At 46.5% G+C, this 13,193-nt stretch overlaps 1 protein-coding gene across 1 annotated transcript; it reads left to right on the top strand.

Annotated features, from left to right (window-relative positions):
* Positions 1-609: 609 nt before the first annotated feature.
* Positions 610-13,193, top strand: EMILIN1 (elastin microfibril interfacer 1). Its single transcript, XM_029283935.1, has 8 exons — positions 610-719; positions 4,824-4,949; positions 5,869-6,062; positions 8,220-10,217; positions 10,733-10,831; positions 11,571-11,588; positions 12,081-12,215; positions 12,646-13,193. The coding sequence occupies exons 1-8, from the start codon at positions 610-612 to the stop codon at positions 12,999-13,001; spliced, it is 3,036 nt and encodes a 1,011-aa protein (XP_029139768.1). The 3' UTR covers positions 13,002-13,193.

Below are 13,193 nucleotides of genomic sequence, written 5' to 3'. Positions count from 1 at the left end.
GTTTTTCCCATTCCTGCACACTCCCCCCCCTCGTTCCCATCCTGACTGTAACGAGAAGCAGATGTGAGCAAGCAGCCCAAACCCAGCACAGGAGGGAGGGGGTGGCCAAGCAGGAACTGAGACTGCAGAAAATCCCCATTTCGAACGAGGCTGGCTGGTGGAGGGGATGTTCAGAGGGCCAAGGCCAACCCAGGGGTGAGGGAGCCAGCGGTTGGGCAGAGAGCAGGGAAGCCCAGGATAGGGAAAGCTGGGGGGGGGGGAACAGGGCGCTGGGGCTCATAGCTGCCAGGCAGGAAGTTGGGGGGAGTGAGCAAGCCAGCTCTGGGAAGTTTGCAAAGCTGTCAGTGTGTGAGGAGTGAGCGGCTGCACAGAGCCCTCTCGGCCCGCGTTGTGCCTGCAGGCTGAGTGTCAGGGAGAGGGCCAGAAAGAAAGGAGGACTCCTGCTCTGCCAGCATCACTGGCCCTGCTGTCAAGGCCTAGGGGCCCAGGCCATGTGCAGCTGACCCGAGGACCCAGGGAGAGGACCACCAAGAACTGGGAATGGCCGGCCCTGGGGCCACCGCATGGCTCTGTATTTGGTGGGGCCTCCTGGCCAGGGAGGTCTGGGGCATGAACTATCCTCCCAGGTACAATCTATACACAGGAAGCAACCTGCCTTTCACACAGCTCCAAGGGACAGCACAAGCAACCAATGGGGCCCGAGTGGCCAGCCGCCACAGGTAAGACAGCTGACTATACAGACTATGGGAGATGCAGGGCTGGAGCAAAATCAAGCTGTCTGGAATAAGGGTCCTCCAGAAAGAAATGGAAAGGCAAAAAGTAGGAAGTCAGACTTCCACAGGCATAAATGCACTTCTGCGTCTGAGCTTCTGCAAAACTGGTTACTGCCTTCTGCTTCCCACCGGCCTGAGGGGAGGGCACTGGAAAAGACAGCTTTTATGTTCCTATGAGGTTTAAAGGATATGGAGAAGACCCAGGAGCTGGTTGGAAGAGGATGGAGGGTTGAAAAAAGGCCCCACCAGAGAAAGGCCTTATTTGCTTAAATATTGCATATTTTATATATGGCTGGCTATCCATCTCATGAGCGGCAAATCTTCATTGCATGTGATTGCAGGTTTAAAAGTACCCATTGCTTATCCCTCCATGTGAGTTTGGGGAAAAAATAAGATTCACACCATGTCAGTTTTAAAATTTAAATCTGAATAACGGCAAGCCATGAATAGTCTCATAATCTATTGCTTTTTATTGTAATGGACTTTATGTTATGTTATATTATATGTTTGTTATGGATGATTATACACTGGCTTGAAATCCCAAGAAAGATGCCTGACAGTGAACATGGAAAAGAGGTGGTGACAATGGTGTTTCCATAGCAACACACTTCAATTCCTGTCCATGTGCTTATCTTTCCCAACAGAAGGTGGAAAGAGGCTCTGGATGCAAATTAAGGGCTGAGGACTATCCCATGCCCAACATGATCCTAAACAATTGGTCTAGCTACCCACCCCATCAGCTTCCTCTTTTGTTTGGGGCAGTGGTCTTTCCCCACAAATGTGGGGTGAGCGTGGAGGCTTGCAATGGAGAGTCCTGCTTGCTAGATGTATCGTAAGCTGTTAATATTTGTGAGAATAAGACTTGGGGATGGGTTGTCTTTATGGGAGAAAGGGTTGTGCATCAAGATGACCACAAAATATTTGTGGGATGTTGAGGAATTGAGTTAAATGCTGAAGAATCAAATAATGGAAACAAGAGACAAGGTGGGAGTGGGGTGGGTGAAGGAAGTTTGCTGCTTTATCCAGTACTTCAGATTCTTTCTTAGCTAGTGTGGGGTGGGGGTGAGGGGGGGTGAGGAAAAGCAAAAACAGTTGGGGTTTGAATGGATACTGCTTTTTGAAGGGGGAATTAGATTCCAGGGTAAATTTGCAGCTAGTTTGGGAAATAGGAGCAGCATTGTACAGAGGCAGAAAGAAAGGGGCTCCAGAAAATAGTAACAAGAAATGGATCTTGGCAAGAGTTGTAGCTTAGGGGAGAAAAGCAAAGTAATACAAGACTTGTTCATTCATACAATCACCCTTCACTTCCTCCTCCCATCTTAACTACTCCATAACTTGCCCAGAATAGGATAGGTTTCTGCCCAAGATTTTTCCTAGTTAGGCCTCTTCTCATGGGCTGGTTTTGGAGATCTGGAGAATATTTATTTGTTGTTAGATTTATAGGCAGTCCTTCAGCCACACATCTATTGTAGTTTATAACAACCAAGACTAAAATCATCCATTATGGAAATGTACTGAATCAGTGCACAAACATTACACAAAAATAGCAGCCAGACAGAAACAACATATTATCTCAGATCTCCAAAGGCTGTCAAAACCAATGAGTTTTGCCATCTGCTGGAAATTCCCAACAGAGTGGGGCCTTCTGGCGGCTCTCAATGGAGGCAGAAATGTTGAGTGCCAGATAATGGGAAAAGGCTTATACTGAAGTCTGATTTGAACTGCCCCTATTCAAAATCTTCTCATGGTAATTATAATGCAGGAAAGGTTCTCAACACATGCTTAGAGGATCAATCTATTTATCATTTCGTATGAATTCCTTTCTCAAGTTGACCCTGGCATGCAGGAAATGCCCTAAATTTCCTCTTTTGAGGATGGGAAATATGATAAGGTGAACTGGGCAAACATTAACCGGTAGGAAAGTAACTTGTTAGTTCAGATTAATCTCTTCCAATAATGGAAAGAGGCATCCCTGCCTGGCCTTTGACCTGGCTGTTTTTTTTTAGCAGAATCTCTCTGCTAAGATCAAACCTCTCCTTGATTAAAGGCCCTTAGGCCTTAAGGATCCGTGGAGCAAAGGTGAAAAGCATTCTTGAGGCAATTCACCTGGATCCAATATGTAGTGCAACTGGGGTCTTGGTGACAAGGGAAGTAAGTAAGCAGGGAGTTAGGACTCCTTCATTAAGTGCATTGCCAAGAGACAAAAGAAGAGGGAATTGCTCTGGTGCCATTTCCTCTGTTACTCAAGATTTTGAGGGGTTCACTATACTACAGGAGGAGGAGGAGATAACACAGTTTTCTCTCACTAGGGCAGTGGGATTCCACAGATCATGAGCAACTTACTTAGTCTGTTCACCAAAGAGGATATTAAAGGCATTGTTCTACTCAAACCACCTAGTACAGGATCCCTTAGAACCTCTCTGACTATCCGCCTTCTCCCAGAGAACGCATTATTTTGTGTGGCAGTCTGTTCTACTGGCTGATAGCACATATAGTTGGGAAGTTCCTCCTGACATAATGCCTGAACTCCTTCCTTGTTATTTTAACCCATTGGTTCTGGTCCTGCCCTCTGGGGCAATGGAAAATAAATTCATTCCTTTTTCTTGTGACAGCAGTTCAGATAATTGAAGACTTCCGTCATTTCTCCCTTCAGTCTGTTGCTTTTTTCTGTCCAGATTCTTTTGCTGCTCATCATAGGGCTGAATGTCTATGAAGATTCTTAGTCATCAAGGTCATGGTTCTCCCAAAGGTGCTTTTTCACAAGGCAACTGGACTTTGTTTTTCCTAGATGTTTCACTTCTCATCCAAGAAGCTTCTTCATTTCTGACTGAATGGTGGAGGGTGGAAGGAGTTATATTCCTTGCAGTCATCTGGTTGTTAGCACTCTTTCTGAGAGTCATTGAGGCCACTTGGACTCAACTGTGCGTTCAAGGCCACCTGAGTAGTTCAAATGGGTCCTTCACCATTCAGCCAGAACTGAAGAACCTTCTTGAATGAAAAGCCAAATGTCTTCAAGGAAAAACAGAAGTCCAGTTGCCTTGTGAAAAAGCACCTTTTTTCATCATAGGGCTGGATTGCAGACCTTTATGGTTCCCAGTAGTCTTCCTCTGAGCTTACTCCGACTTGTCATTATCTTTTTGAACTATGGTACCCCCCTTTCCAAAATGGAGTCTGTGGAAAGGAACAATTACTTCCTATGATTTGAGTTTTATGCTTGTTAATGTAATGCAACGGCTCCCAACCTTTTCTATACCCCGTACCCCTAGAACGCTTCTGATATATTCTCCCTTACAAAAGTTCAAAATAACAGCAACAAATTATGCATATACACTATAATTTTGAAAACCCAAGTTTTCACACCCCCTGGAATATTGTCTCGCACTCCCGATTGGGAACCCCTGATGTAATGCAAGGTAGCATGTGCCTTTTTAGCAGCTGCATCACATTGCTGGCTCAACGTGGTCAACAGCAACAGAGTCTTTTCAGATGTTCTATTGAAGAGCCAAGTCTCCCCCATCCTGTGTTGTCTTTGTATAGCCATGCTCCACTTCTGTAGCTCAGCACGAAACTTCTCCACTCAGTACCTTTTTTGGTCTTTATCAACAATAACAACAATGAAGAAGAGTTTCTTTAGTTTAGATTAACATCAAAGTGTGCCTAGGCACATCTGCCTCTGGCTTTTACTTGAATCCCATGCTTTGTTTGGGGATTTAATTTATTTAAAACAAGCATTAAAATTTAAGGCCTCTCTCAAATCCTCATCCTCTCTAGAAGTTGAATCTTGTGCCAAATATGTCAAAGCAATGTTGCTCTTTATCTTTAGCAATGTGGAGTAGGCAGAAGTTAGAAACATGCTGCTCAGAGAATCTTGCTGAAAATGAAGCCGTTTAAGTCCTGGTCTCAACCCTGAATTAGAGCATCTCTGGCATGTGGGAATATGGAAGTGGGGTAGATTTTGGGCTTTGCTACTATTTGCTGTACACGGGCTGGAATAGAACAAAATAATTCAGTTGTGGATCAACCCAACCCTCCTTTCTTGCACCATTGCAGGAATTGGTGTGCTTATGTGGGGTCACGGAGTGTGAGCTGCGTGGTGGAGGATGGAGTCGACACGTATGTGAAACCAGATTATCAGCCATGTGTTTGGGGACAACTCCAGTGTCCTCGTGTTGTCACGTGAGTGAGGGGCGAGCGGGGAAAAGGGAACACCTGTGTAAGTCACTGTAGATCCCTTACTGTTCCGAGTCATTGCAGAGCATGTAGAATTGGGTTTGGACTGAAAACAGCAGCAGGGCAACGGAAAGCATTTGCCCCCTTCTCATTCCCAGTGATCCCAGCCTCACTGGCAAGTTGGTTTACTACCTGGGTGGAATAAGAGGTCATGACTTCTCTGGGCAAATGGGGAAGAGAGGCTGGATGCCTGTGGCTGTTGCCTAGCGTGTGCCCAGTCCATCAGGGAAATGCACTGATCCCAGTGCCAATAAAAGTTAATGGGCCATGCACATGGAAGTGATCTGCTGCCTCCTAGTGGTGATCTTGTGGGTTGCAAACAAATTATAAAGTTTTCTTCAAGTCAGATTTGACTTTTGGTGACTCTTTGACTGTATGTATTTGACTATATACAAATACATCCATGTGCTGTAATTATAGCAACAACACAGAAGTGGCTTGCCATTATCATCTTCTGGGATTTTTTTTTTTTTACTTCCCCGTCTAGACTACATCTTAAGGATTTCTGATGGTCTCCTACTTAAGCATTAACCAGGTTTGACTCTGTTTAGTTTTTTTAGATCAGTCATTGTCAAGCCTATCTGTCCAGAAGAGAGACCAATGCTTGTTCAAAGTAGATGAGCTTTTATCTTTTTCTGAGGAATATATGCAGGGCCCTCTGACTATCCATAGGTGAAAAGAACGCTGTAGAGAAGAGAACTACCTCACCCTAAGAAGGAAAATATCTAATGCTAGCAGTTTCCTTACCAGCTGCCTGCTAAGAATGTTACTACTTCTGCAAGCAAATAGTTAACCCACAAAAAGACCCCTGCCCCATTTCTTACTCCAAGCACAAATCCTCTTGGCTCTTCCTTCCACCTGACAGATATCGAAGTTTTGTGCGCCCACGCTATAAGGTGGCCTATAAGATGGTCTCAGACTTGGAGTGGCGCTGCTGCCCTGGCTATTCAGGCAATGACTGTGCCGAAAGCGGGACGCTACTTGCTACCAGCCGACCACGACCCCAGCCTGGTCAACCCAACCTATCCGGCTTTGGCAACCCACTCAGTGGTGGAGAAGGTAAATTCAAAAGGTGTAAATAAAATTTCCAGTTTGCTGTAATGGTATAATTGCTATCTTTTTAAAAAATCTACATGTGGTTTTCCTAGCATAAAAGAAAAGCTCTAAAATGAGGAACCCAGTGAGGTAAAGCATAACTATGTATGTGATCAGCATATGGAAATGTATATATACAGCATAAATCATAGCATTTGCCAGCTTCTTAAGAGATTGACTCTTTAAAGGTTGCCTTTTTAAAGACTGACGATTGCTCTGGGTTTATAACTTGGCAATATTGCAACACATCTTCACAGATTCTCACCTGGTTGGCTCCCAGCACCAACAACGCATCACTCTGGTTTCTCCTGCCACAAACATCTTCTCAGCCTAAATGTACATTAGAATAAATCTGATTCCTAGCATCGGGTATTTTCCCATGCTTCTTACTCCCATCCTGCTGCTTCTAGGGGAATCTGCATGAAATTGTCAGAGGAGATGAAGAACAGTGGAGCTCTTCGATCTTTAATGGGTGAAAATATGGCATTTTAGCAGGGCTTCTTTTCTCACCCCTCTGTGACAAGCTGCACCTGTCAAATCTCCTTCAAAATGACTACAATCTACCCAGTATCTTTGCAGCTGCTCATTGTTGAAGGAGGCTAATGGAAAGATAAATGCCAGATGTGGAGAGATTCAGGTTCTCACGAGATTATTTTAAAAAGGCTTAAGGATATGATTTTAAAGAGGATTCAATAAATGCATGGAGAGATGTCCTTAAGTTTTTCCTTATTCAAATGCAGTGCATTTTGGAAGACCAGATGTTGGAGGCAAGTTATAGAGGAAGCTATCATCAACTTCTTAGAAATATTAGCCATTTGCTATTGGAAGAAAGAGTGCTGAATGAGAGGGAGCTTTCGGCATAATCCAGCAAGTTTGTATCCTGTAGTTGCCTATTACTTGACCATAAGGCTGAAAAAAGCTATCAATCTTTACTTTTCTTCAGATTAAGTTCCAGGAAGGAACTTTTTTTTTTTCATTAGGGTAGAATAACTAAGTTATTCTAGAATAATTTAAAGTTACATTTTGTCCTGGCTAGTTAGTAAACTGTATTGTCCTCATTGGTGATTATGATAAAAACATCCTGGTAGATGAATAGCCAATGACATGTGTTTCTCACGTATGCTGCCCAGAGTTGCATAATCATGAGATGGGTAGCATATAAATGCAATAATAGAATCATACTAAAATACCCTTCTTATAGTTACTGATAATTATACTTGTTCATTATAGTTCTCCATAATTGGGGAGGGGGGACAATAATATCAATACCTCATGGTTCTGCGCTACTCTATTTGGAAAAGGTTTTACACTATACAAAGGACTGGTGTAACATGATTTAAATCACGGGCTGGAGATGATTAAAGATGATCAACGAGCATTGAGATGGCAATGAAAACTGCATGTAAGGAAAGGCTTATGTGATTTGTGCAAGAATATTCCAAGAATCAACAGCCCATTTTAAGCATTTCTGAATGCAGTTTTGGTTTCAGGAAAATGATCTAAGCATTTACTTGATTCTCAGGCCCTTCTAGTGAAATTTCCTAGTCCTTGGTGCTCTCTGAGCTTGGCTGTTTGTTTGCAGCTGATTCATTATTTAACTAGGTAATATCAGTGCAATGTTATGTGGGTTTGCTCCCTGTTTAGCACAGACAATGAATCATCTGCAAGCAAAAAGCCAAGATGAGAAAGCATCAAGGATTCCACTGCTCAACCCTGAACTACATATATATTTTTTCCTATTGTTTTTTCCCAGTGTAGGGCATCCCAAATAGAAGAGTTGGATTAAACTTCTACCGTGTCTTGATCATTGGTGTTATGCATGCTGCCCTCCAAACAAGAAGAGGGGAGCAGGTTAAGGGAAGTTATCTTAGAGCAGTGTTTCTCAACCTTGACAATTTTAAGGCATGTGGACTTCAACTCCCAGAATTCCACAGCCAGCAATGCTGGCTGTGGAATTCTGGGAGTTGAAGTCCACATGCCTTAAAATCGTCAAGGTTGAGAAACACTGTCTTAGAGTTAAGCAAGCCTCTCAGATTTAAGCTCCCCACCATTTTGTCAAGTTGACAAATTCAGGCCAAAGTGCCCTGATGCCTTTTTCAATCTCTCTCTCTCTCCCATTAGGACACAGGGACTCGGCGAAAGTACAACAGCTGGAAGAGAAAGTGCAGAGCCTGACCAAGCAACTGCAAGACTTGCAGTCCACCATGCAGGCCAACAACGCCAAGCTGACCGAAGACGTGCGCCGGGCAGTGGAGACCTCCCTGAACGGCAAGCAGCCCGCAGACGCCGCCGCCGCGGCCGCCCACCCGGAGATGAAGGAAACCCTCAACGAGATCCAGCGCCACTTGCAGCGCCTCGACAACCGCATCGCCAGCCACGAGAACGGGCGAGGCACGGGCGGCAGCGGGCCCGACGTCCGGGGCGAGGTCATCCGGGAGGTGGAGCGGCGCTTGCAGGACTCCTGCGCCTCCTGCCTGACGGGCGTGGAGGGCCTGAAGCGGCAGCAAGCCGACGACCACGACCGAACGCGGGCTCTGGAGAAGCTGTTTTCCTCCCAGGAGCAGCGGAACCGCGAAGCCGTCAGCGCCGTCCAGCAGCACGTGAGCCGCCTGGCCGAGCAGCTGCCCAAGGCCTGCTGCCCTCCGATGGCGACTCGGGTGGGCGAGCTGGAGCGCCGCCTGGAATCCGTGTCCGATTCGGTAACCGCGCTTCACGAGCACGTGGGAGGCCGGCCGCAGCCCCAGGGGCCCTGGAGCGTGGACAGCCGAATGACCGAAATGGAGAGCCGCGTCAACCTCACGCAGCGCAGCCTGGAGGAGCACTTGGTGGACTTGCAGGTCATGCTGCAGGGAGCGGACGATCGGCTCGGCCGGGCGGAGAGGCAGCTCGACTTCCTCTTCTCCCGGCTGAACGATTTCCAGAGCCACGTGGGCCGAGCCCTGGCCAACCTGTCGCGGGACGTCGGCGGGCTGAAGGACGGGAGCCTGCAGCAGCAGGGGGCGCTGGAGCGGGTCCGCGTCTCGGTTCACGCCTGCACCCAGATCTGCACCGAGCCGGGCAACCAGGACTCGCAGATCAGCAGCATCTTAAGCGACCTGGAACGGCGCGTGCTGGACAACGAGGGGCAGCTGCGGTTGCTGGGCTCCAACCTCCACCAGCTCGACGTGTCGGGGAAATTGCGAAACTTGCAAGGCTTGGTGGGAGCGAACAGCGAAGCCCTTGGCAAGCTGGCCGGAGAAATTGGCGAGCTTGAGAACCAGATGGTGATTTCCATGAGTGCGGGGCCGCCAGATTTAATGCGCTATTCCAATCGCACCAATCAGCGCTTGGATAAATTGGAGCAAGAGGTCGAAAGGTTGGAACGCCGTCCCTGCAGTCAGAGCTGCTCCCAGCTATGGGGGGAAATGAGACAGCTCAGGGAGCAAGTGGAAACCTGCCAAGCAGCCTGCCAGCCAATGGGGAAAAAGCCAGAACTGGGTACAGAGCAAGGGGAGACCTCCAAACCTTTGGATGGCTTCAGCGTGACTGGCGGCAGCTCCAGCATCCACCTGCAGTCTTTGCAGGGAGAGCTCTCCGAGGTGATCCTGGGCTTCAGCTCACTCAACGAGACACTGGCTGGGCTGCAGGCCACCGTGGAAAAGCATGAAACCGACATCCATGAGCTGGGCACTACCAAGGATCGCATCATCACCGAGATCAACCGCGTACAGCAGGAGGTGACGGAGCATGTGGGCGAGAGTGATGTGCGCTTCCAGGACCTGGGTCACGAGATCCATCGGTTTAGCGGTACTCTTCAAGTGGAGGCGTCAGACTGTCGGAGGGCCTCTGGAGGTCTGGCAGAGCGACTGACTAAGCTGGAAGGCACCTGTGAACGACTGGACCATGTCTCGGGGAGCTTGCGCAAGATTAAGGAAGGGCTGGACAAGCACATCTCGGCTTTGTGGGGCTGCATTCATGAAGTGAACGGGACTCTGCGCAGCCACGGAACCTTGTTAGAGAAGATCCACGGCAGCCAGTTGGGCACCATCCACCGCCACCTCAGTACTCTTAATGGCTCCCTTCATACTCTGAAGGGTCAGCTGCATGACCTCACCCTGCAGGACTTCACAGGTACTTTTAGCAGCTCTGATGGGGAAAGATGGACTAGGAATAGTAGCATGGGTTGATTTGAGGTAGGACTCAAGGTTGGCATAGTACAGGTAGTCCTCGACTTACGACCACAATGGAGTCCAACATTTCTTTTGTTAATTGAGATATTTGTTGTGAGTTTTGCCCCATTTTACAACTTTTCTTGCCACAGTTGCAGCTGTTACGTTAGTTACACAGTTGTTAAGTGCATCTGGTTTCCCCATTGATTTTGCTTGTCAGAAGGTCGCAAAAAGGGACCACATGATCCCGAGACACTGCGAACGTCATAAATATGAGTCAGTTGCCAAGCCTCCGAATTTTGATCACGTGACTATGGGGACACTGGAATGGCTGTAAATGTGAAAAACGGTTATAAGTCACTGTTGTAACTTTGAACGGTCACTAAATGAACTGTTGTAAGTCAAGGACTACCTGTATATCCTAGCCATCTTCCCCTTTCTTATGAGGTGCTATCTGGAATGACTGTCCTTTGTTCTAAATTTCAGGCCCTCCAGGTCTTCCAGGTCCCATGGGAAAACAGGGCCCCCCAGGCCCGATGGGAGGTCCTGGCAAGGATGGAAAGACTGGCATGGAGGGACCTCCAGGTGAGAAACTGGCCAAGTTCAATTACTGTTGGTGTTCTAGTCTGCGCCTTTAATATACGATGCTCCCAGGAAGATCAGCTTTACTGCTTAGCAAATGCTGTATCTCAGGGGTAGTCAACCTTGGCTCTTTTATGACTCGTGGACTTCAATTCCCAGAATTCCTGAGCCAGCATAGCTGGCTCAGGAATTCTGGGAGTTGAAGTCCACGAGTCATAAAAGAGCCAAGGTTGACTACCCCTGCTGTATCTCTTCAAACTCTCTGATTCCCTTTCATTCCATAGTCATCCTTGCCAAATATGTTAGTGATAAGAGTTTCAGTTTCCTCAACTAATGATTTTCAGACAGAAGAAAAACAGCTGCAACAGGTCTAGTTCTTGGATTAAACAGATGTTCTTACAAGGAAATTGAGATTGGAGATTTTTTTTTTATAGTGGATAATAAGGCTTAAAAAAAACAAGGAAGGTCTAGATTAGGATGATAATGGGAAGAATTGTACCAGAGCACTCTTGTTGGCATGCAGTATGCAAAAGTAACAGTTGCCAAACCTTCAACTATGAACTTAACTAGACCTCACTAAATGCAGTCTTGGCGCATCAAGGGCACGTTTTCTCCTTATTTGACCTGCAGTGTTAACTATCAACACTGTAGGAAGTACAATCCAATAAGGGCAAGACACTATAGCTTATCCCACCTCATGGGCATACCTGTATTCATCTGATTCCTTTTCTTTCTTTTGCAGGTTTCCCTGGAAAACAAGGTAATAAAGACCAGATAACGAGATGTGGAAGAGAAGTAATTTCTATTCTTGGAGGAAACTGAAGGCTTAAACTTAGGAAATTGGAACTACTAAATCCTGTGTTCTATCTAGTTTAGAACTGGTAGCAATAGTGCTTTAAAATCTCTATCAGAAAAGGAGTTTAGTGCTAAACCTGGCTGATATCAGGATAGCTTACATGCTTTACTACTGCACTATGATAAATGGAAGTCTCCTTTTCAGCCAATTTCTTTCGTCTCCCCTGTTTCTGTAATGTTATGGGGTAGGGATGGGGTAATGAAGGAGAGCGAGGAGAATATTTACAGGCTGTTGCTTGAATTATAGAAGCTAGGAGAGATCACACTTTTGATTGCCGTGTTTCATGTAAATGGACCAATGTGATTAAATTGAAAAGCTGATAGATTAGGATAGTGTAGGCAGAGAAGGAAAGCAAGTAGTAGAAGGTGATTCTTTCTCCTCCCAATTCTCTTGTAGGACCACCAGGTCCACCTGGAAGAGTGCCAAAAGTCTCCTTCTCAGCGGCTCTAACAACCTGGCATTTCAGTACTGGAACCATCATCTTTGACAAGGAACTGGTGAACGATGGAAATTTCTATAACCCAAATACAGGTCAGTGAATATAAGATGCAAAAAATGTATGGAATGGGATGATTGTCATAATAGCATGAAGGAGCCTGCAGCTGGGTCAGACCACTTGTTTAGCATCCTATTTCCCATGGAAGGGTAATAGCCAACCAGCCATTTTAGGATGAACCTGAATGCTGCAATCTTTTTTCACTAAGGTGCCCTAGCCACTAAAATTCAGCATGCCCTCTCCACTACTGAAGTTGCATATTGCCATTTTGACCATGACCCACTGATTACAATGGTCTCCCATGGAATTTTCTTCTTCAAGCTCTTTTTTTCTGTCAGATCAGCCCCTAGCCACCTCTGAAATTAAGACTTTGTCTCCAACTCCTAATGTGTACTCTGTAAGCTAGGATTAAAGGCAAAATCTCTTTCTTTGCCCAATGATTCTTCTGTCTTTTTCTCCCTTCAGGAATTTTCACAGCTCCTGTTTCTGGCCGCTATCTGGTCAGCGCAATTTTGACTGGGCACAGAGGTGAGAAGGTTGAGGCGGTGCTCTCCCTTTCCAACAAGGCCATTGCCCGCAGCGACTCAGCTGGATATCAGCCTGAAGGACTGGAGAACAAACCAGTGGCTGAAAGCCAACCAAGTGCTGGTGCTTTGGCAGTCTTCACTCTCATTGTCCCAATGGAGTCTGATGAGACCCTCTGTGTGGACCTCGTGTCTGGCCAGCTAGCCCACTCTCCAGATGAGCCACTGACAGTTTTCAGTGCTGCCTTGCTTTATGAGGAAGATTTGGGGGTCCATATAGTTCCTCAATGGGGGTAGGGAGCATCCCAAAGCAGCCCACAGCCCAGCAGGGAAAGGGATACCAAGGAACCCCAACTTGCACCCTAATAACACTTCTGTTCTTCCTTTCTGGGCTGGTATCACCCAGTGATAACTAGGATGGTAGAGATATAGTGATTAAGGTGTTGGATTAGGACTAGGGAAAAGCAAGGTCAAGTCTTCTCTTAGCCA

This window comes from Protobothrops mucrosquamatus, unplaced genomic scaffold (assembly GCF_001527695.2).
Source record: "Protobothrops mucrosquamatus isolate PMUCROS unplaced genomic scaffold, P.Mucros_1.0 scaffold286, whole genome shotgun sequence".
Taxonomy (NCBI): domain Eukaryota; kingdom Metazoa; phylum Chordata; class Lepidosauria; order Squamata; family Viperidae; genus Protobothrops; species Protobothrops mucrosquamatus.
The sequence above is the reverse complement of the archived record's forward strand: the minus strand, read 5'-3'. Positions and strand labels throughout refer to the sequence as shown.